The sequence below is a fragment of the Dama dama genome, chromosome 3 (genome assembly GCF_033118175.1).
Source record: "Dama dama isolate Ldn47 chromosome 3, ASM3311817v1, whole genome shotgun sequence".
Classification (NCBI taxonomy): Eukaryota; Metazoa; Chordata; class Mammalia; order Artiodactyla; family Cervidae; genus Dama; species Dama dama.
The window spans coordinates 52704198-52728647 of NC_083683.1; the positions used below are offsets into that span (position 1 = coordinate 52704198).

Consider the following 24450-nt stretch of genomic DNA (forward strand, 5'->3'; position numbering starts at 1 on the left):
TACCTACTGCACTGCTAGTAGGAATGTAAATTGATACAATCACTATGGAGGACAGTATGGAGGTTCCTTAAAAAACTAAAAATAGAACTACCATAGGACCCAGCAATCCCATTACTGGGCTTATACCCTGGGAAAGCCATGATTCAGAAAAACACATATACCCCAGGGTTCTTTGCAGCACTATTTATAGTAACCAGGACAAGGAAGCAACCTAAATATTCATCAACAGAGGAACAAAGAATATATGGTACATGTATATAATGGAATACTATTCAGCCATAAAAGGGAACAAAATTGGGTCATTTGTAGAGATGTGGATGGAACTAGAGGCTGTCAGACAAAGTGAAGTAAGTCAGAAAGAGAAAAACAAATATTCTATATTAACACATTTATGTGGAATCCTTTTAAAGAAAGTTTTGCTGATCCCAAGGTCACATATATATTATGTTTTCTTTAAAAGTCTACTGCTTTATCTTTCACATTTAGATATGCAGTAAATCTGGAATTGATTTTTGGGTCTGCTGTGAGATAGAGGATCCTCTTTTAATTATTACTATTTAAGGGATACATGCCCTTTGCAGCTAAAATTAAGAATAAATATTAATTATGCTCTACAATCCAACAATACCATCACTGACACTAGTGTGTATCTTTCCACATACTTTTGCTATCATTTCTTAGTTTTATTACTTAGTGATATTGTTGTAAAATTATTATCATTTTTTTCCCTCTTATTTATGAACCAGAAATAAGATGTCTAGTTTTTTGTTTTTTGTTTTTCTCTTTCTTGGAACCTCTCCCTTATCCCCCATGACAAAAAACAAAACAAATCAAAAAAAGTTTGTCACTAGGATAATGTAACTACACATATTTAAGCTACACATGTTTACAGACTAACTTCTCAAGGAGACTTTTGAGTTCTCCTTTTGTGGCAATTTTCTTCCAGCAGTCATTTAGACACATTATCTTTAGTGTAATTTAAGAGCCTACAATTTGTTTTCTAGTATTTTATTCTGCTTGCATCTTTATTAATTTCTTCATTCTGTTTTCCTTTAATTTTAAAATAATATTTGAGTTACTTGCTAAATTAATTTTTCCTTTATTTTTTAATAAAGGAAATTTTAAAATTTATAAAATGAAATTTTATCTGAAATTTTAAAATTATAAAATGAATTTCTTTTGAGTCTTGTTTTACTTTAACCCTATGTTCAGCTTTTTATTATTGCTGATTTTCTAAAACAATCTTCTAGAAATCTTTAGTACATGTTTTCTATTTGACCTAAGAATTATTTTAAAACTCTCTCTAAAAGCACCTTTAATTTTCCTGCTTTTGTTATTTTTTTATTTTATTAGACTGTGATCAGAGAATGCTGTTGCTGTCAGAACTATTTTTATTTATTGGAATTTATGCATGTTACCTGCTTATACAAAAGTCATATTTCAAGATACAACTATTTTATTACTTACGTTATTTAGGTCTTCTCTATTCTCACTTATGTTCTTGCCCTCTGCTATGTCATGAACTGATGGATGTGTTTTAAAAACTCCTGAAATTAATCTGTTCTTTCTTGTATCTCCTTTTAATTCAGTTTCTACTATGTGGTGATTGTTTCTATGCAATATGGTTTTATATTTAAAATTGTGATGTATTTGTATTTTATTTTTCATCTTTGTTGTTCAGTTGCTTAGTTATGTCCAACTGTTTGCGACCCCATGGACTGCAGCATGTAAGGCTTCCCTGTCTTTCACTAGCTCCCGGAGCTTGCTCAAACTCATGTCCATTGAGTTGGTGCTGCCATCCAACCATCGCATTCTCTGTCGTCCCCTTCTCCTGCTGCCCTCAATCTTTCCCAGCATCAGGGTCTTTTCCAGTGAGTCAGCTCTTCGCATCAGGCCGCCCAAGTACTGGAGCTTCAGCTTCAGCATCAGTCCTTCCAATGAATATTCAGTGTTGATTTCCTTTAGGATTGACTGGTTTGATCTCCTTACAGTCCAAGAGACTCTCAAAGAGTCTTCTCCAACATCACAGTTCAAAATAATCTTACTCGGTACAATTTTCATTTTGTTGTTACTCAACATTTGTTTCAGTTTAGCTTCAACTTAAAATTATGCAAAACTCTCATTCATTTTGCCATCATTTACCTATCCTCTCTTTGCATTTTGGATGCCAGAAAAATATTCTCTGAGTTCTTCTGTATTCAAAATTGTTTGTCTATTGTCTGTACTTAAAGGATAGTTTGGGTGGATACAATCCTTGGCTCACTTTTTTTTCCTCAAGTATGTATATTAAGGATATCATTCCACTGTCTTGAGATGTTGAATGTTACTGTGGAGAATGTGAATATAACCTATTTATTTTATTCTCATAAATAATATTTATTTTATCTGATTGGGTAAAAAAATTTCTCTTTGTTTTAAAGCCCAATAACTTCATTAGGAAATGTCTTGATGTTGACCTTTTTTGTCATTTCCTTTATAGCCAGTGTCTTTCTAGATACATTGATTCAGGTGTTCTATTTCAACAAAAGGTCCCTTGAATCATGACTTTAACAACTTTTTTTCTGTTCTTCTTTTTTTTTTTTTGTCTTCAGGGATGACTCAAAATACATGCATGTTGATTTCTAATACATATCTTTTTATCTTTTCCTCCCTAATCTATTATTCTTTCCTTCTTTTCTTTCCTGCCACAATTTCCATTTCAACATGGTCACTTCCCTCAATTTTCTCTTAAACTGTTTTCAGTTTTGTTTCAGTTGTGATTCTCCCCCCACTTCTTTTCTAAGTTTTGCTAGAATATATTTGATTTCTTCCTTTTATCTTTCCATACTGTCCCTGATTTCCTGTATTTCTCAAATCCTGTAGATTTGAGGTCTAATTTCAAAAGAAAACTCTTCATTGTTTTATACTTAATTCTAAAATATTTGGTCACAATTTCTATCTGCTCCATAATCAGGTTTCTCTGACATTCTTTTTTCCAGTGGTAGGTAAATTTTGATCCTCTTTCCCAGCTTGCTTCTTAGAGTATATTTGCATTTATTGTGGGCAATCCTTACAAAGAAAAGCTATCTTTGAGCTAACTGAATTTTTTGGACCAGCTCAGCTACTTACTTGTTGGGGTTGAGAGGTGCAGTAGCTTTCCAGTTACTTTCTTTCTGTCTCATCACAAAGCTTCCTATAGCTCTGGCTTCCTTTTTATTGTTTGCATAGCCCGGTTCCTCTGCTTGTCTTGATGAAACATGGTCTAGGAGAACTCCTGCTGATGAACCCGCTCACATACGCAACTTTCAGTGTTTCACACAAAGTCTATAACTTTCAAAAAACAGGGTGAATACTCATCTTGAGAAAGTGTATTTTTCCCTCATATTACTTGATATCAGTGCCTGCCAAGCCTTCTTTTTCCTTTGTGAATATTTTATTTATTCCTTTCCTTTATTTATTTGTTTGTGGTAACTGTTCTATAAGCTTGGAGTTACCATTATCCTTTGTTTTTTAAAGGTATTTCCAGAAGAAGGCGAACTATCCAAATTTATGCAGCAAAGTTCATCTTTTCAGTTGACTTTTCCACCATAAATGAACAATATGAACTATGCCAGTCTTTAAAAATAGTGCATATGCATGTGAGAAATTCTACAAGAATAAGGAAAGAACCACCCAAAAGAATCAGAAGTAATAGCGCCCTTCACTCTTACATGATTAGAAATTGTGTCTGTTCCCACTAAACAGACAGGAAAACCTTCCCATTCATAAGCATTGATGTACATAGGCAGGTCTTGCCTCTAAATAGTTATCAGTAATAATAATAAATAAGGGGAATAATTATCCCTATATTGAGCACTGCTTCACTGTTGCTTAATGCATTTTAAAAGTAGAATCAGAAAGGATCTAACTGCATCCCAGAACAAAGCTCAAGAAGATTTATAGGAATACAAACATATGTAGCACCGCAAAAGGTAATATTCACAATATTCACAAATGTAATATTCACATCCAGTCAAAAATTATCAAGCACTCAAAGGTGCAGAAAAGTATGACCAATACTGAGGGGAAAAAATCAATTTGTCAAAACTTGACTAAGAATTTTGCTCAGATGTTAAAAACAGACATCAAAAGAATGATTGCAACTGCATTCCATATGTTCAAAAAATTGAGCAGAGGCATGCAAATTACAAAAAAAGACCCAAGTTAAAGTTCTAAACTATAGCTTGTGAGACAAAAGATACATTGAATAGGATTACTGTAAAATTAGACATTGCAGAAGAAAAGACAAGTGAATTTGAAGACAGCAAAAAAAAAAAAAAAAAACAAAAACCCAAAATGAAACACAGAAAGGAAGAAATAGTATTTAAAGAACTGAGCCTTAAGCAGCTGTAAGACAATTTCATTCAATTTCATATACGTATAATTAGAACCCTTAAAGGAGAAGAAGGAAAAATAAAAAAACACATTTGAAAAAATAATGGCTCCCAAGTTAGCACATTTGATGAAAATGATAAACTTGCAGTCCCCAAAATTCAATGAACTCCAAAAACAAGACACAGAAAAAAATCACCTCAGGGTACACCATAAACAATTCACACAACAATAGTGATCGAGAGAGAAAATCATAAAAACAGTCATTACAAAAATACCCCATATATAGAAGATAAGGATGACATATCTTTATTGGCAAAATACTCAAGGAATAAGACAATAGATCAAAATCTTCAAATTATGAAAGAGAAAAAAAAAAACCTCAACTGAGAGAAGGGAATAGGGAACAAATAGCAGGATAATAGACTTGAATGTAAACATATAATTATATTAAGTATAAATGGTATAAATATCATAATTAAAAGAGAGATGATAAGATTGGCTGATCACTTCAGTTCAGTTCAACTCACTTAGTTGTGTCTGACTCTTTGTGCCCCCATTGACTGCAGCACCCCAGGCCTCCCTGTCCATCACCAACTCCTGGAGTTTACTCAAACTCATGTCCATTGAGTTGGTGATGCCATCCAACCATCTCATCCTCTGTCGTCCCCTTCTCCTCCCACCTTCATTCTTTCCCAGCAACAGGATCTTTTCAAATGAGTCAGTTGTTTCAGCCTCAGCATCAGTCCTTCCAATGAACACTTAGGACTGATTTCCTTTAGGATGGACTGGTTTGATCTCCTTGCAGTCCAAGGGACTCTCAAGAGTCTTCTCCAACACCACAGTGCAAAAGCATCAATTCTTCAGCACTCAGCTTTCTTTATAGTCCAACTCCCACATCCATACATTACTACTGGAAAGACCATAGCTTTGACTAGACAGACCTTTGTTGGCAAAGTAATGTCTCTGCTTTTTAATATGCTGTCTTGGTTGGTCATAACTTTCCTTCCAAGGAGTGAGCATCTTTTAATTTCATGGCAGCAGTCACCATCTGCAGTGATTTTGGAGCCCCCCAAAATAAATCTGTCACTGTGTCCATTGTTTCCCCATCTATTTGCCATGAAGTGATGGGACTGGATGCCATGATCTTAGTTTTCTGAATGCTGAGCTTTAAGCCAACTTTTTCACTCTCCTCTTTCACTTTCATCAAGAGGCTCTATAGTTTTTTGCTTTCTGTCATAAGGATGGTGTCATCTGCATATCTGAGGTTATTGATATTTCTCCTGGCAATCTTGATTCCAGTTTGTGCTTCATCCAGCCCAGTGTTTCTCATGATATACTCTGCATATAAGTTAAATAAGCAAGGTGACAATATACAGCCTTGACATACTCCTTTCCCTATTTGGAACCAGTCTGTTGTAAGATTGGTAATTTTCCCTAATTGTCCTGCTGCTGCTGCTGCTGCTAAGTCACTTCAGTCGTGTCCAACTCTGTGCAACCCCATAGACGGCAGCCCACCAGGCTCCACCGTCCCTGGGATTCTCCAGGCAAGAACACTGGAGTGGGTTGCCATTTCCTTCTCCAATGCATGAAAGTGAAAAGTGAAAGTGAAGTCGCTCAGTCATGTCCAATTCCTAGCGACCCCATGGGCTGCAGCCCACCAGGCTCTTCCTTCCATGGGATTTTCCAGGCAAGAGTACTGGAGTGGAGTGCCATTGCCTTCTCCACTAATTGTTCTAGGTTATAGAAATTTTAATACTAGTACTTACACAGCATTTGGTGATGGGGGGTACTTCCTCAAACAGTCTGTTTATAGTTCTTCTTCACGTGATGCTTACAATCTAGTTTTGTTTGCAGACAAGTAAATAGACAATTAGAACATAGCTTAATAAATCCTTGGGAAGTGGAGCTTGATTTTTTCTGTATACTTGTATATGAATACTGCAAATAACAATGGTTTAAAAGTTATTAATTCAATGGCCACAGCTTGTACCATTTTAACTACAATAATGAAAAATTTCCTCATCTGCTACAACATAGAAAGAGTTTCTACTAAACAATTGGTCATTTATAATTAAAAATTAAACAGCAACTATGGGGGTCTCTCGGCAAACCCATTTTCTGAGCATTTACCATTTTCCAACTTTTTCTCCCTGTTAGGTCAGTTCTCAACTGGAGCCAATTTGTTTCTCTGGGGGCACATTTGACAATGTCTAGAAATATTTGGGATTGTCACAACAGGGTTGAGAGACTCCTGGCATTGAATGCATAGAGGGCAAGGATACTGATGAACATTCTAAAATGTACAGGGCAGCAACTCTATAACTGTCTTCTTTTAAAAAGTATGGAATTTGAAACCAAAGAGATTTGAGTCTAACTTGATATGTGATCTGGGTTGAATTACCTAATTTTTCTAAGTCTCATGGGGGGAAATGCATAAATAAATAAGGTAACCTTTCTAAAGTCCCTTGTATAGTGTTTGGTATGTCAAAGGAATTCCATAAGTGGTAGCTATAATTGTCCACGTGGAGAAATGCCTGATTTAGATGGCATAGATTAGTTTATTCATGACATATTCACCAGTAGGAAAGGAGAAAGGAAGAGAGACAAACAATGTGAGATAATAAAGAGAGATAAATAAATGTTGTGATATTCATCACAACACTTCTAGTCTGGAATAATGAAAAAACTCTGGTGTCAGGGTTTGTAGAAATCCAGTTAGTTACTTAGATACTGTGTAACATTTATCTTTTAAAAAAGGAAAGAAATAATGCTCTTTACTTAACACTGTGCAGATTATAATGACATAAAATACTTATCCCATACATCTTTCTGCTTCTTTAAAACCAGAAAAAACAACCCTGTTCCTAGGACATTGTTTCCAAAAACTTAAAGCAGATCGAAAAAAATCAAATGCTCCACTGCAAATACTACTTTGAATGACAAACATTCTGTGATGAAAATGAAATATCTATTTTGCCCGCAGTAGGCAGTCAGATAGTCAGTTAAACAGGTGCTGTTCTATTTTCTGGTATTTGTATGAAGGTAGGCATGGCACCTGGGCTTCCTAGGTGGCGCTAGTGGTAAAGAACCTGCCTGCCAATGCAGGCGCTATAAGAGATGCAGGTTCAATCCCAGGGTTGGAAAGAACCCCTGGCAGAGGGCCTGACAATCCACTCCAGTATTCTTTCTTGGAGAATCCCATGGACAGAGGAACCTGGTGGGCTACAGTCCATAGGATTGCACAGAGTCATATGACTGAAGTGATTTAGCATGCACACACAGGCATGACTCCTAAGGTAAAGATGCATTCAGAGCTGCAGGGCAATTGGAATGACTCTAAATTACAGTATACTAAAGGTAACCACCAAATAGTCGTGGGTCAAGTCCATTTTTGCTTTGTTTAGAGTAACAGTAGGATTAATTTAGAAAAACACCATGAGAAGTCTGTAATTCTGTGATGAATAAAAATGACACTTGTGAGCAAGGGGTAGATGAGAAGGGGATGGATTGTGGAAGAATTACCATCATCAAGCTGGATAATTTCCTTGGCAAAAGTAAGAAAATCTTCCTTGGACAAGACTTCCACATTTGTGGTGAGCAGATGGACCAAGGGCATGAAACAGAGGTTTGTCATGAGAGGTCAACTCAGAGTGAACAGTATTTTCATTGTTGAGAGCTCAGAGGAGAAAGGACAGCCAGGGACTCAATTGACAGTGTATTTCTTTATGTTTGTGAAGATTTATTAATCTAATTCCTTTATTTTTTATACTCATACTTTTTCTCTCCCTTGGTTGGATTTGGAGAATATCTGACCGCTTCCTCTTCTTTTTCTTTTTTTTTCATATTGGTCATTGAGAGGAGCAATATGGAACCTGCAAATTAAACAGGTGGATTTGGGTAATGAGAAAGGAGTTCTGAAATGATGACACTTTTTGCTGCCACTGAGCTTTATCCAACTTAACAAGCCACACGATGACACAGCTGGATTCAGAGCTACAATAAATGCTGAGGAAGATAACTGTGAACCTGGGGCTATTTGGGTATTTATAAACAAAGGGCATATGAATACTGTGACACTACCCGCAGAAAGTCTCATAAAAACAATGGCCCACAGACAGGGGTAGATCCAAATTTTGTGGTGGCTGATATTTACATAATTTGGTGAGCCCCTTTATGAAAATTAGGTACAAAAATGAATACTGAAATGAAAAAAAAAAAAAAAAAAAAAAAACCGATGACTACCCTAACTTTGGAGACTGCGATCCTTTTTTTTTGTTGTTGAATTTCTTTAGGTGATTGTCAGAAATTCTCCCCCAGAAGTGTTTGTAGATTGCACCTTCGCTTTCCACTCTAATACTGAAACTCTCAATAACTCCTCGGGTGCACAAGAGGCCTTGCAAATGAGGCCTGGCCGTTAAGCTTCATTGGTAGCATCCTCTGCCTACGAGATTTTCCCGCTGTAGTTTACTTTATCTTGTTTGAGAAACCTAACATTACCATGACACATAAGTAACAGAAACTTTTCATCTGATGCTTGCCATTTCATTGTAAGAACTAAAACCTCACACACCTATCCCCTATCTGGACCTCGGCCGCGCAACTTGAGTCCTAGGCTTTACGGGTACTGGATGGTGTCCAATTGGGCCTCGGGCGACTCACCACGCTGCGCGCCCACAGCGGGAGCCCGCAGGGACCGCACTCCGCGTGCGGCTGGGAGCTGGGGGCGGGCCGCTCACTGGAGGGCGAGCCCGGGCCGCGCCTCCCGCTGATTGGCCCGGCGCGGCCCCTGGGGGCGGGCTCTCCCCCGAGCTAGCCCGGCCCGGGGTGGCTATCTTGGCACCGTTCCTGCTAGGTCGGCTGGCTTCCTCGCGCTGGGCTGGACTGGTGTGGAGGGCTTCTGAGGGCGGTGCGGGCGCAGGAAGCGAAGCGAGGCTGCGGAGAGCGAGCCGGGGGCTGCGGGGCTGCAGTGAGATGAAGCAGCGGCTCAGGGAGCGAAGACTGGCAGTGTGGCGAGACGGGCCGGCCCGGGGCCGAGGCTGCTGCTCCGGAGGCTGCTAAGACGCCGCGGCGGCCGGCGCGGAGGGCGACGGGCGAGAGGGAGGAGAGGCAGCGGAGCGCTGAGAAGCCGGCGGGACGGCGGGCGGCTCGCGTTGGCCTCCCCGGTCGGGATCCCCCCGGTGGAACCATGCGGGTGGTCAAGTGGCTGACGGGGCTGCTCTACCAGCTCTCGCTCTTCATCACCAGGTCTTGGGAAGTTCACTTCCACCCCAGACAGGGTAAGGTCACCGCGGGGCGCCTTCAGCAGCGAGGTGGGGCGCGGGCCAGCGGGGGCGGGAGGACGGAGGCGGGGGGAGCGACTCTGTCCTCTGGGGGACCGTAGCCCTGCCGGGGCTCTCGGGACTCCGGGATCCGTCAGCCCGAAGCATCCCCGGAGGTTGCGGCTATGCGGAGTTCTAGGAATCGCGCGCGCAGGGACCACGTCTCCCTTCGGGGACCACGCGGCGGGGGCGCGTGGGGCAGGATGGCGAGCGCGCCAGCGGGGCACGAGTTGGCGGCCACAGGGAGGAGAAGAGGGACGCGGGAAGGAGGTGGCTGCTGAGGACCCTGAATGTCAGAGTCCCTGCTTGGGGAGGTGGAGAGAATCGGGGGTGTGGGAAAGCAGGCAGGCACACTCACAGAGCGCACGTGTGTGTGCGCGCGCGCGCTGGCCAGCGTGTGTCCATTTATCGCGCCCGGCCGGGGATATGGGGACCTGGGGCCTCGGCTCTTTGGAAAGGAAGTCTGGTTGAAGAAGTTCGAGGCTGGGAAGTTGGAAACGGTTGGGGGCTCAATGGCCGTATCGCTGTGATTGCAGAAGCCTTAGTGAGGACACTGGCCTCCTACGAAGTGGTGACCCCCGCGCGGGTCAATGAGTTCGGCGAAGTGTTCCCGCAGAGCCACCACTTCAGCCGGAGGAAGCGCAGCTCGGAGAGTCTGGAGCCCACACCGTTCAGAACCCACTACCGAATCCGCGCCTACGGGCAGCTCTTCCAGCTGAACCTGAGCGCCGACGCGGCCTTCCTGGCTGCGGGATACACCGAGGTGCACTTGGGCACCCCTGCGCACCGGACGGAGGAGCGCAGCGCGGCGCCCCCAGACCTGCGCCACTGCTTCTATCGCGGCCAGGTCAATGCTCGCGAGGACCACACAGCCGTCTTCAGCCTCTGTGGTGGCTTGGTAAGCGCCCCGGGGTCCCTTAGCGTTTTCCTGGGATCCAGTTCAGTAAGCCGGGCATTGGCTTTTCCCGAGTGCGCGGTTGGTGGACCCAAGCTATCAGAGTGCGCCACCAGAGGGGTTAACACCTAGATGAACCCAAGCCAGAGGCCACTCCTTCCTGCAGGGGGAGAAGGGTATGGAGGATCAGCCTGTCCCTCCCTGCTGGGCACAACTGACCCTTTTTTGCAAAGCTGTGAGAAAAAGTGTCAGATGCTGAGCTAGTCGGGGAGGCAGGCAGGGCTCTCTGCCCTGACTTGAAGTGCGGTTTCCAGCAGGAGGGCAGGCTCTTTCACTTACACATCCATGCTGGACTCTCTGTTGAGGCCAACTCCCCTGAATTTACTTAAGTATGTTCTTTGAATGAAGAATGATAGGAGAAAAAGAATGAATATAGAGTTTGAAAAGAGTTGTTTTTTTTTTCCCCCCGCTAGTGTGGGGATAATCATTAATTTGTGAATTATAGGATAGGGAAAAGGTTGAATCTGTCTGTTTAAAATGTATACTTAAAAATGTAGAGCATCTACAAACATCTAGTGCCAGCAAATGAGAAATGATTATTAGAATGACAAGAGTAAAAGATGTGGATTTTGTAAAACTCTCATTGCAGAGAGAGGAAATAAAATGAAATATTGGATTCTGTGTTTTATTTGCTTTTCTCCGTCTAAAACAGAGATTCTAAACCTTCTTTTTTTCCCCCCATCAACTTTTTCAGCATTCTAGAGGAAACCCAGAACCTCCTGTCAGCATAATTTTACTGTAAAGTAGCATACATGTTCTTTAATTGGCTTCCTTTTAAATACTAACAATAAGCAAAATGTTATAAGTATTAGAATTTGTGATGTCATAATACTTTCTTCTTTATTAATGCATTAAGTAATGTCTATTGGGGAGAAGATTACCTACTTCTATACTTTTGTGGCGGTAAGGAGAATAAATTATCTAGATCGTTTCATATTGCAGTATGTTAGTGTTGAAGTAGCTATTATTTTGGGGCTTCCCTGGTGGCTCAATGGTAAAGATGCCACCTCCAATACAAGAGACACAGAGGATGAGGGTTCGATCCTTTGGTTGGAGAGATTCCCTGGAGAAGAGCATGGCAACCCACTCCAGTATTCTTGCCTGGAGAATCCATGGACAGAGGAGTCTGGAGAACTATCATCCATGGGGTTACAAAGGGTCAGACACATCTGAAGCAACAGAGCGTGAATGCACAACTATTATTTTGTTGCTAACAGAGTCACAATGTCTGTAGTTTTACCTGCAGTCATAATTGAAGGAAAGGCTAACTATCAGAGTTTAGGGGAAATAAAGATTAACACTTTTCTACCCAAGTTCACAGAACCTTTAGTTGTGAACACTTAATGTTAAAACATACATGAACTTACTTCATGTAAGTTTGTGTTCAAGAAGACACTAATAATTTGGCTACAGGATTCTCTCCAAGTATTCTGGCTTTTGTTGGTCAAAATTTAGAAGAGTTTCAGAACATCAACATTATTTACTTTTTGATGAAGTAGAAAATTGGTAACAGTTCCCTCTAGACCAAATGTAATACTTCCTTTCAGGTTAATTGATGTAAGATGTCTTTCTGGGTGTGAGTATTGGTTATTACTAAGTAGATTTGGAATGTCTGTTTGTTCTTTTTCCTGCTATTATCTTAGTGTGTGTGTGTGTATATATATATATATATATGATATTACATATATATATATCTCAAGATATTTTATATATGTATATAAAATTATTATTTTGATTTATACATACAAGGAATGCCTTCAACAATTTTCTTTCCTGCTATAGATAAATGTAAATTTACCTATATAAATAGATAAATTTCTATTCTCCGGGGATCTTCCCAACTCAGTGATCGAATCCTGGTCTCTCACATTGCAGGTGGATTCTTTACCAGCTGAGCCACAAGGGAAGCCCAAAATAATAGCTAATATCTGCTATAGTACTAATATCATAAGTGAAAAAAATCAAAGAAATGTCACTAATCTCATTAGTGATTCAGACTTATAACTGGTCCTCATCACACTTCTAAAAGATTTTTAGATCCTGGTACCGCTAGTTATTTGCTGTGTTACTGGAAATTTTCTATCTCTGCGTGACTGATGTCTTCAACACAGAAAAAGAAAGTGAGATAAAGCTGAGTTATGTAGGTATGAAAAATATGTTTTTAAATGTTAAATCAAATTAAACTCTGATAATATAAATAAGTCTATCAAAAGCAAAGTACATACATAAATCAAATTAATAACACAGGATAACTAGACAACTATGTCCAAATTGATGAAATGATAGAAAAGGGTGAACTTCTGTTAAGACTTAAAAACATTTTCAAAAAGGAGATGCTGAAAAATAATTTGAACTACTCCAACATTATGAATCAACATGAGCAGAAACATCATTCCTAATAACGTTTCCCATCTGGACTTTTTTCCATGCCTTAAATACTAAATCAAGAAAACATATTGACCATGGCAGGTTTGTGGTAGTAAATCTATAGGCTTTAGAGTCCGTTTGTTATAACACCAGATTTCTTTTTTTAATCTCAGATTAGTCTTTAGATCCAGATAAAGTTGCATTACCCACAACCTGAACCAGCTGAGTTTCTGCAGATCCACCTTGAGGCAATGCCCAGGTTGTCAGTAATGCTCACCTTCGGCCCTGCTCCTGCTCGCTTCCCAACTCATCTCTAACTTTGTATGTGTGCTGCTGTAATGATCTGGCTTTGATCTCTGTCAGTCCGTTAATGGCTAAAGTTGAGAGTTACTGAAGGATATTTAGAGCGAGTCTTACTGAGGTTCTCTTTTTGTGGTTGCTCTTTGCTTTTAGTTTTGCTTTTAATCAAGAATAGATGTTGTACTTAATCAAATGCTTTTCCTAAATATCTTGAATGAGTGAGACTTCCTCATTTTTTTTCCCCCACTAATGTTCATTATCTTGAACATTGCTGGATTCAGGCAAATGTTGACCATTGATGAAAATAACCTCATACAGGGCCATAAAGTGCTCTGAGGCCTTTGTATTGCTTGAGAGGAGCGTGGGGAAATCATATTGTCCTCTAGTTCCTCTGGCATCCAATGTCCTTTGTGCCTTGGTCTCTCTGCATTTTTCTGGCACCAGCAGCTATATTCTGAGCCTGAGAACTTATGGCTTTTCTTTGTTCAGTTGGGTTTCACTGACTCATTCCCTCCTGGGTTCTCTCTAGTGCTGTGTATCCCTCTGAGTTCTGGCTGCAACACCTGTTTGATTTCTTGTCTGCCTGATGCATTGTGCAGCCCTCAACACAGGGTCACCTAACTCCTGTGCAGTGCTGTCCCCATGTAAGGTGGTTTGGTGATGTCATCGGTAATCTTCCAGACCCCATTAAGGCTCTGAGACCCTCCAGGACATGGGGACTTGATTCCTTCCCTTGCCAGACTCTGCCATGCCTCTTAGTTCAGTGTGTATGTGAGAGGGCCTTGCAGAGAGAAATCCCTCCCCGAATCCTGTGTAGCACGCTGAAGCACTTATCTTGGCAGTCCCCCTGGACCATTAACTCACCTTCTGCCACCAGACCTTAACCCCCCAGTAGAAGAGTCAGCGCACATGCCTCCTTCCAACTGTTTCCTTTGCACCCATCCTTCTTTTCTTCCTTGAATCCGCTAAGTTCCCCTTTCATGTCTCATTCGCTTGATTTGTTCCCCTTCCATCTTCTCACTTGAAGTAGCATCTGCTCTTCCTTTCTCTGGTGGCTGCTGAGGAACTTGACTTTTCGAGGAAGGGAATAAAAAAACAAATTACTATTTTCCAAACACCTCCGAACATACAACCTTTAAAAAAATTGACACCACAACATATTTATTGATTCCTTTTAGTTGCTAGTGTTGCAACTCAGATATATGAACTAAAGCTTTCTTTTAATTTCTATATAGCTATATTTCCCCTACTTCTGGAAGTCTTAGGTTTTACATGTTTTTCTCTTTCACTAAACTGCTGAACCATAACTTGTATTGTTTAGTTTTCTTAAGTGTTTTGGGCCCAAGAACCAGAAGGGGCTATGAGTCTGCCAGAAATTTTCTTTGTTTCATGTGGGTATAACTTTTGCTTTTCTAACCTTACCTTCCCTGTAATCTTTTTTTCTCATAAGTATAAGGATTTATCACATACTCAAACATTTTTGATTATTTTGATGTTTCTAAAATCTATAGTAGATATGAAAATAGAGACAAATCATAAAGTTATCTATAAGCAATATAATGGCTAATCAAACTCTGTTTTTAGTTCATTGATTAAGTCACAGACTATATAGTTATCAGGCCTTAATACCCCTAGATTCAACTACAGACTTTTTTTTCATGATCATATTATTTATCTTCTCATAATGTTGATACACAGTTTCCAAAGTAGAGGTCAGTATTCCATAAGATATAATATTTGGGGCATATCCTTGTCAGGATGGCATCTGTAAATTGTACAGAGACGTTCCCGACAACCCCTGTCTCTCTACCAGCTCTCTTACATTACCTGGTGGGTCCCCTTCTTCCAGAGGCCCTCAGGGACTAACCCAACTGCCTAGACAATTAACTTCACTGTTTCTTGGTGGGATTTGAAGCAATGCAGTCTTTTTGGTTGAAAGAAACAGTTTCCAGATGTCATAAAACCAGACGTTGCATCTGGCTTTTACAGTATTCTCACGGAGTAGCTTGCAGTGTCTGTGTGTACTTTTTTGAAGTTTCTCATGTGAACCATTCTGCAGCATGTCAGACACTAATGCCCTCTGATGACTGATTATTGAGGTGCTCTAGTAACTCCTTGTTCAGACAGGAAATAACTGCATGGAAACTCTCAATAGTGTCTTTACTGTGTTCTGTCTTCTTGTAAAACTTTTATTTTCTAAAGTTTCTATTTGCTCAGAAGTCATATAGCCTTAGATCATTACACATGCTATTCTGTATTTTTTTGTTGGTAAAATTCACAAGGACCCCTTTTATTTATCCCCATACTCAGTTAAATAAACAACACTAGGGAGAATTTCTTATGGCTCTGCCTTTAACATTGTAGTGTTAGCCTAGGTCCTCAGATGGCAAAGTGGGGTTAACTGGGGAAGTGTCTGTGTTAGAGACAGGGAGAGAGGAGTGGAGTCTGAAACCGGTGAAGAGAGGATGACAGTGTTGGGTAGAAGTACCCCAGGTTGCAGGGAAGTCTAAGCAAGGTTCAGCAAAGCTCCCCCTCAAGACTCTTTGTCTGCTAGAGGAATCCCTTGCCTCCTAAGAGGAAGTTTCCTCTCCATAGCCAGGCCACATTTGGTTACTGACTGAATGGGTCCATGGGAGATATTGCTGGGGCACAAGCATGATGGATTTCAAAGCCTACCATGGGAGTCCTTAGCTAATTATGCTCAGCCTTCTCGGGCTGAGAAGGCACACACACACACACACACACACACGCACACACACATCCACTCAATGAAATAGTCTGTTAAATGCTGTTAACAGAGGAGAACAAGAAGTGCTGGGTGAACTTTGAGAAAGGCGCGAGTAAGAGTGCTATGAGACCTAGGCTGTAGGAGGCTTCTCAGCTGGATTTGGAGGGATGACTAAACACTTGGGGATGTGAAAATTCAAGGGCTGCTTGTGGGTCTCAGCTGCTGAAGCGCAGAGTGGCTTGTGGAGTAAGGGAGAAAATTAAGGTTAAGTTCAGATTAAGGCTTGGAATGTATTATGAGAGAGTGAGGGCTTGAACTGTGGGTGGTATGTTAGTCCAGTGTGTTAGGAGTGGTCTCCCCTTATGCGCATTGTGCAGGGAGCAGAGGCCCTGAGAAGACCTCCGTTGTGTAAGGACGACCCCTGTGTGGGCAGGGGAGGGGAGCCGCTGGAAGTAATGTGGTTGCAGTGGTGAGAAGCGTGGGTCCCTGTGGGCAGTGCACATGGAAACCAGTGTTTCTCAGCTGGGGCAGTTCTGTCCCCTAGGGAACATTGGCAGTGTCTGGGGAAACAGCTGGTGTCACAGCTGGGCAGGGGGCAGGGGAAACTAGTGGCATCCAGTGCAGAGAGGCCAGATATGTTGCCAAACATCCCGCGATGCCCAGAACAATGAAGCATACCAAAATGTCAATGGTGCTGAAGTTATGCAACCTTGTAGGAGACCTATTAGAATTTTGGACCAGAAGAGCAGTCAAAAAATATGGTTCTAGTGACTCGTGACTTAAATGACTGAGTGATCCTATAACCATTAACCACAAAAGTCAATACCAGGAGGAGGTGGCAAGAAAGAGATACTTATTCTAGAAACATGTTTAATTTTACCATAGGTTTAATCTTCAAAAGGATTTGAGTTCATATTTACTCTTCTCTTTGTCTAGCATGTCCTTTTCCTAAAACTCCTACTCATTTTACTAGAGCCATCCCGAGCCTTCCTTTCTTTGCCCTGATCTTCTCTTGGAAGAGCTGACCAGGCCTACCTTCATTCCACCACCAGACTTTATAATCATCATATATGGAATTGTGGTTATCTGTCCACATTTCTGTCATTTATAGATTTTAAGTAAGAGAATGATAGTCCTGTTTACTTTAGCACCCAGTATAGCATATAGAAATGTTCAGTACTTGAATGAATGATCTAATGCAACTTTTATTTATATGTTCCAGGTAATTTGGTTAACTGTTTTCTGGAATTCAGTGCGAGAAAATTATTTTATCAATTCTAGTTGAAATACTTGGACATATTTAAAAATTTTTTTGTATAGATTGAATCTTTTTCAGATATCCAAGTCAGTTGTGTTCCATTTATTACTTCATTTATATGGCTTGGAGAAGGAAATGGCAAACCACTCTAGTATCCTTGCCTGGAAAATCCCATGGACAGAGGAGCCTGATGGGCTGCAGTCCATGGGGTCACAAAGAGTCGGGCTTGACTGAAAGACTAACACTTATATGGGCTTACACTGCACCTTTGTTACTTGTGGCTTTATTTCTGTTTATCTTGTAACTGCTGTTTCCCATAATATAATGTTAATTAAGCTGTCCATTTCATACTAATATTTAGAGGAAGAAATAGATCATTCTTTTCAAACGATCCTTATCAGCCCTTTCTAATATACTAGCCACTGTTATATATGACATACAGTCATGTCCTTATTACAACAGCAGTAAATCTATTAATTAAAAATACTCATGAGTTACATAAATGCTTTATTACCATAGTAACAGAATTGGAAAGGCATTCCAAACCTCTTGACTCCCTCAGTCCAAAGGTGACACACACCACTTCTATGTACATTTTGTTGATGAAAACTTGTTGCCTGGCTCTGCCTAGATGTCAGGGGCTAGAAAATGAGGGACGGTGCTATGCCTATGAGGAAGAGAGGAGAGTAGATTCTTGTGATCACCAACACTTTTCACTGTAGGCTGTTTTTCTGTACACCAAGTATATCTTTGCTTTTCTCTTCTTACACTTCAGATGTGTTTATATTGTATATAAGGAGACAAGTCTTCAGGGGCACTGTTTCTGCTCATATGTAGGATCTCTGGGTAATGCACTGTCTTGGCCGTAAAGTTCAGATGTGGCTTCTTGTGGTTTAGCAATTACTAAATTAAAAGGTAAATTATCTGCACCACCCCCAACACAATATACAGCATGACTGTAATTCAAATTTTAACTTCCTGCAGAATGTTGGGGTAATTCTGAGGGTCTGTAGATTATTCTACAATGAAAGTGTCCAGGGCTTCTTTAGTCTAGGCTCATGTATCTTGGACAGTGTAATCTCGAAAACCAGGTTGACTTCTGATGGGAAGTCAAGTTTTGATAATTGCTTCAAATTAGTTTCGTATGACAGTTACCAAAACCTTAAAGGCATTTACATTAAATCTGTGAATTCCAAGACTCTTCTATGAAGAGAAGCAAAATACTGAATTCTCATCTTACTGGTAAACCAAATTCCAACTATATTAAAGAAGTATTGGTAGAATAAACTTACTGTATATTATAATTGTTGGAGAAAAATGTAAAGGGAGACATAACGAGTGATAAAGATGATATTTGCTTAATAATGGATGAGTACCATATGTCAAAATAATTGTAAAGAAATTGAAAATTTAAAGTGAAACTAGGAAAATATATGCTGTAAATATGACAGATGGTCTGGCAGGTATACGATATGTGTCCTTCTAGCTATTATATATATATAATACTTACATATAAATCTTTGTTAAGTAATACTACTTTATAATGTTTTGATGGTAGATCATGAACATCTTTCCATTATACATCTATGGAGTAGTTCTTAATCATTTCTTATTGTTATAATTTATAATTTGTTATAATGACTTTAGGCCTTATGTCTTCACAGATATTTTAGTAAGAGGTTAGGAGAGACTTTTCTGAGGACCACTACCCAGACCCCGCAAGAGTATGGCCATTTCTTTGACAGTTCTCTCCACTTCTAGTGAGTCCACGTGATTTCAAACACATCTTAGTGCCTCCAGGAAAGAGAAATGTTATAGAATTTCCTCCTTGTTAGTGATGTCACTGGGACACTTTTATATAGCTGAGTCATTTGACTGCATGAATCTTGGGTAGATGGAGGCCAGAGTCTGTCTTATATTCTTAATCCTCATGAGTCAGGATGTGGTGAGAGCATTGTCTTTTTTGGTGAGTATCAGCAGTGTTTCCTCTCATGTTCACACTGGAGATCTGTAATTGTCCTGTCGAGTGGGGAATAAAGAATGCCACCAGAAAACTAGCCAATCTGATCACATGGACCACAGACTCATCTAACTCAATGAAACTAGGCCATGCCATGTGGGGCCACCCAAGACGGACAGGTCATGGTGGAGAGGTCTGACAGAATGTGGTCCACTGGAGAAGGGAATGGCAAACCACTTCAGTATTCTTGCCTTGAGAACCCCATGAACAGTATGAAAAGGCAAAATGATAGGACACTGAAAGATGAACTCCCCAGGTTGGTAGGTGCCCAATATGCTGCTAGAGATCAGTGGAGAAATAACTTCAAAAAGAATGAAAGGATGGAGTCAAAGCAAAAACAACACCCAGTTGTGGATGTGACTGGTCACAGAAGCAAGGTCCAATGCTGTGAAGAGCAATATTGCATAGGAACCTGGAATGTTAGGTCCGTGAATCAAGGCAAATTGGAAGTGGTCAAATAGGAGATGACAAGAGTGAATGTCGACATTCTAGGAATCACCAAACTAAAATGGACTGGAATGGGTGAATTTAACTCAGATGACCATTATATCTACTACTGTGGGCAGGAATCCCTTAGAAGAAATGGAGTAGCCATCATAGTCAACAAGAGTCCAAAATGCAGTACTTGGATGCAGTCTCAAAAATGACAAAATGAATTCTGTTCATTTCCAAGGGAAACCATTCAATATCACAGTAATCCAAGTCTATGCCCCAACCAGTAACACTGAAGAAGCTGAACAGTTCTATGAAGACCTACAAGACCTTCTAGAACTAACACCCAAAAAAGATGTCCTTTTCATTATAGGGGACTGGAATGCAAAAGTAGGAAGTCAAGAAACACCTGGAGTAACAGGCAAATTTGGCCTTGGAGTACAGAATGAAGCAGGGCAAAGCAGAGTTTTGCCAAGAGAACACACTGGGCATAGCAAACACCCTCTTCCAACAACACAAGAGAAGACTCTACACATGGACATCACCAGATGGTCAACACCAAAATCAGATTGATTACATTCTTTGCAGCCAAAGATGGAGAAGCTCTATACAGTCAGCAAAAACAAGACTGGGAGCTGACTGTGGCTCAGATCATGATCTCCTTATTGCCAAATTCAGACTTAAATTGAAGAAAGTAGGGAAAACCACTAAACCATTCAGGTATGACCTAAATCAAATCCCTTATGACTATACAGTGGATGTGAGAAATAGATTTAAGAGACAAGATCTGATAGACAGAGTGCCTGATGAACTATGGACAGAGGTTCCTGACATTGTACAGGAGACAGGATTCAACACCATCCCCAAGAAAAAGAATTGCCAAAAAGCAAAATGGCTGTCTGAGGAGGCCTTACAAATAGCTATGAAAAGAAGATAAGTGAAAAGCAAAGGGGAAAAGGAAAGATATACCCATTTGAATGCAGAGTTCCAAAGAATAGCAAGGAAAGATAAGAAAGCCTTCTTCAGCAATCAATGCAAAGAAATGGAGGAAAACAATAGAATGGGAAAGACTAGAGGTCTCTTCAAGAAAATTAGAGATACCAAGGGAACATTTCATGCAAAATGGGCTCAATAAAGAACAGAAATCGTATGGACCTGACAGAAGCAGAAGATATTAAGAGGTGGCAAGAGTACACAGAAGAACTGTACAAAAAAGATCTTCATGACCCAGTTAATCACAATGGTGTGCTCACTCACCTAGAGCCAGACATCCTGGAAAGTGAAGTCAAGTGGGCCTTAGGAAGCATCACTACGAACAAAGCTAGTGGAGGTGATGGAATTCCGGTTGAGCTATTTCAAATCCTAAATGATAGTTTTGAAAGTGCTGCACTCAATATGTCAACAAATTTGGAAAACTCAGCAGTGGCCACAGGACTGGAAAAGGTCAGTTATCATTCCAATCCCAAAGAAAGGCAATCCCAAAGAATGCTCAAACTATCGCACAATTGCTCTCATCTCACACACTAGTAAAGTAATGCTCAAAATTCTCCAAGCCAGGCTTCAGCAATACATGAATTGTGAACTTCCAGATGTTCAAGCTGGTTTTAAAAAAGGCAGAGGAACCAGAGATCAAATTGCCAATATCTGCTGGATCATCGAAAAAGCAAGAGAGTTCCAGAAAAACATCTATTTCTGCTTTATTGACTATGCCAAAGCCTTTGACTGTGTGGATCACAATAAACTGTGGGAAATTCTGAAAGAGATGGGAATACCAGACCACCTGACCTGCCTCTTGAGAAAGCTGTATGCAGGTCAGGAAGCAACAGTTAGAACTGGACATGGAACAACAGACTGGTTTCAAATAGGTAAAGGAGTATGTCAAGGCTGTATATTGTCACCCTGCTTATTTAACTTATATGCAGAGTACATCATGAGAAACACTGGGCTGGAAGAAGCACAAGCTGGAATTTAGATTGCTGGGAGAAATATCAATAACCTCAGATATGCAAATAACACCACCCTTATGGCAGAAAGTGAAGAAGAACTAAAAAGCCTCTTGATGAAAGTGAAAGAGGAGAGTGAAAAAGTTGGCTTAAAACTCAACATTCAGAAAACTAAGATCATGGCATCTGGTCTCATCACTTCATGGCAAATAGATGGAGAAACAGTGGAAACTGTGTCAGGCTTTATTTTTTTGGGCTCCAAAATCACTGCAGATGGTGATTGCTGCCATAAAATTAAAAGACACTTACTCCTTGGAAGGAAAGTTATGACCAACCTAGACAGCATGTTAAAAAGCAGAGGCATTACCTTGCCAGCAAAGGTCTGTCTAGTCAAGGGTATGGTTTTTCCAGTAGTCATGTATGGATGTGAGAGTTGGACTATAAAGAAAGCTGATCACTGAAGAATTGATGCTTTTGTGCTATGGTGTTGGGGAAGACTCTGAGAGTCCCTTGGAATGCAAGGAGATCCAACCAGTCCATCCTGAAGGAAATTAGTCCTGGGTGTTTATTGGAAGGACTGATGCTGAAGCTGAAACTCCAATACCTTGGCCACCTCATGCGAAGAGTTGACTCATTGGAGAAGACCCTCATGCTGGGAGGGATTGAGGGCAGGAGGAGAAGGGGACGACAGAGGATGAGATAGTTGGATGGCATCTCTGACTCAATGGACGTGAGTTTGGGTGGGCTCTGGGAGTTGGTGATGGACAGGGAGCTGTGGCATGCTGTAGTTCATGGGGTCGCAAAGAGTTGGACACAACTGATTGACTGAACTGAACTGAACCAAAGGAGAGAAGACCCATCTTTTCAAAAACTTTGCAATGAATTTTCTGCTATAGGCTCCTGGGGCCAGTTACATGTTCTTCCTATCATCTGTTCATTCATTCAGCATGTGCTTGTGTATAATACACCATTTCCTAGGCGTGATTAGTGGTGTAATAGTGAGGAGCTGTCAGGGGAAAAATTCTTTTGCATTGAACAGAGCACCCTAAAATAAAGATAAATCTCAGAGTTAATCTTTATCATCTTTTATTATATAATACTTATACTTCATTTAGAGTAAAAAAGAGTGGCTGTAACATTTGTGGTTTTAGTGGAGACTTTTCCATCCTGTATCAAATTGACTCACTTTCAAAACAGTTATTGACATTATTTTAACACATACTGCCTTTCTAAGGAAGTTAGGTGCCGGGCCATGTAAGTTTCTTTAGTCGTGTCTGCCTCTTTGCAACCCTATGGCCTTAGCCCTCCAGGCACTTCTGTCCAAGGGGTTCTCCAGGGAGGAATACTGGAGTGGGTTGTCATGCCCTCCTCCAGGGGATCTTCCTGAGACCCAGGGATCAAACCTGCATCTCTTATGTCTCTTGCATTGACAGGTGGTTCTTTACCTCTAGTGCCACCTGGAAAGCCCAGTGACATAATTTTAACACACATTGCCTTTCTAAAGAAGTTAGATAGATAGAATTATTTGTTTGTTTTATAAGTTGTGGAACTGAGGTTTGAGATATGAAGTGGCTAGCCCAAGATTCCATGAGTGCAAAGCGAGGATTCAGACTTCCTTATTACAAATAGGGTCAAAGTGATTTTCATATGACTCGATGATTAAAGATTGAGAAACTAAACATTTTGACTTCATGGTATTAATTACCAGTGATTCAATCCTTAAATAAAAATCCAAATGGGAATGGATTAAATTATCAAATTAAAATACATAGCATGGCTAAATAAATAAAGAGCAATGTCTAAAAATAAAAAAAAAAATCCAATTTTTTTTTTAATAGTTGGGAGCAATTTGTCACTAAAATTTATTCTCAATATTGGCTCTAATTGTCTTGTTCAATAGTACTTCATTTTGAACTAGTTCTATAGTTGCCAATGTAATGTGATTAGCTGTAAGTTTTTGGGAAGAGTCCAAATGGTTTATATTTTGTGCTTGTTATTTTTACCCTTTAATGAAATCTGACAGTACGTTATTGTTTGTGGCCGCAGTACATGTGCTTGCCATGTTATTAGAAAAAAATATGTATGAATGAATGTGAAAATAGTGAAATAGAAACATTTTGGAAAAACAATTGTATGATAATCCTCTAAACATAAAAATTTTGGCCTGTGAGAGCAAATTAGAACTTATTGTATAATCACTTACTGCCTTTCAAAACAGTGTGGCAAGTAGCAGATTATTGCTTCAAGAAATTTGGACCCCCCTTGCTCAAGTGAAAGCTAGTTATTCTGCTTTTAATGGTCATGAAAAGGAAGAGTTTGGAATTTGATTGGTATTTCTCATGAATCAAGTTGCAATGACTCTGTACATAGGCAGTTGCTAAAAATACGGCATGCTCTAAATATAATTCTATGAGCCACCTGTTTTATTAAGTCTTCCAATGCCTTACCAGGTTCCTTTCCAAGTTTAAAAAAAAAAAAAATTAAGTGCTTCGTTAGGAGCCTTTAGGCAAAGCTCTGATATTTTTATTATTTGTGCAGAAAGTCCTCTGCAGTGGAGTGGTTTATAGGAAAATTGTTGGAAGCAAAATACTTCCTTCACTGATAAATACGGGTAAACCCCTTTGAGGACAATTATTTTTTTCTTGAACTAATACTTTTAAAACATGAAACTTTGTTGAAGAAAAGACATTTGAGTTGTAAAGTCAGTATTATTATTAGCAGGGTAGTGTTCTAGGGGCTTTCCTAGTGGCTCAGTTGGTAAGGAAACAGCCTGCAA

General features: G+C 40.1%; 1 protein-coding gene across 1 annotated transcript in view; it reads left to right on the forward strand.

Annotated features, from left to right (window-relative positions):
* Positions 1 to 9538: 9538 nt before the first annotated feature.
* Positions 9539 to 24450, forward strand: part of ADAMTS20 (ADAM metallopeptidase with thrombospondin type 1 motif 20) — a 188793-nt gene continuing 173881 nt past the window's right edge. The window contains 2 exon segments of the mRNA XM_061122944.1: positions 9539 to 9629; positions 10208 to 10569. Of these exon segments, the coding sequence (XP_060978927.1) occupies positions 9539 to 9629; positions 10208 to 10569 (453 nt within the window).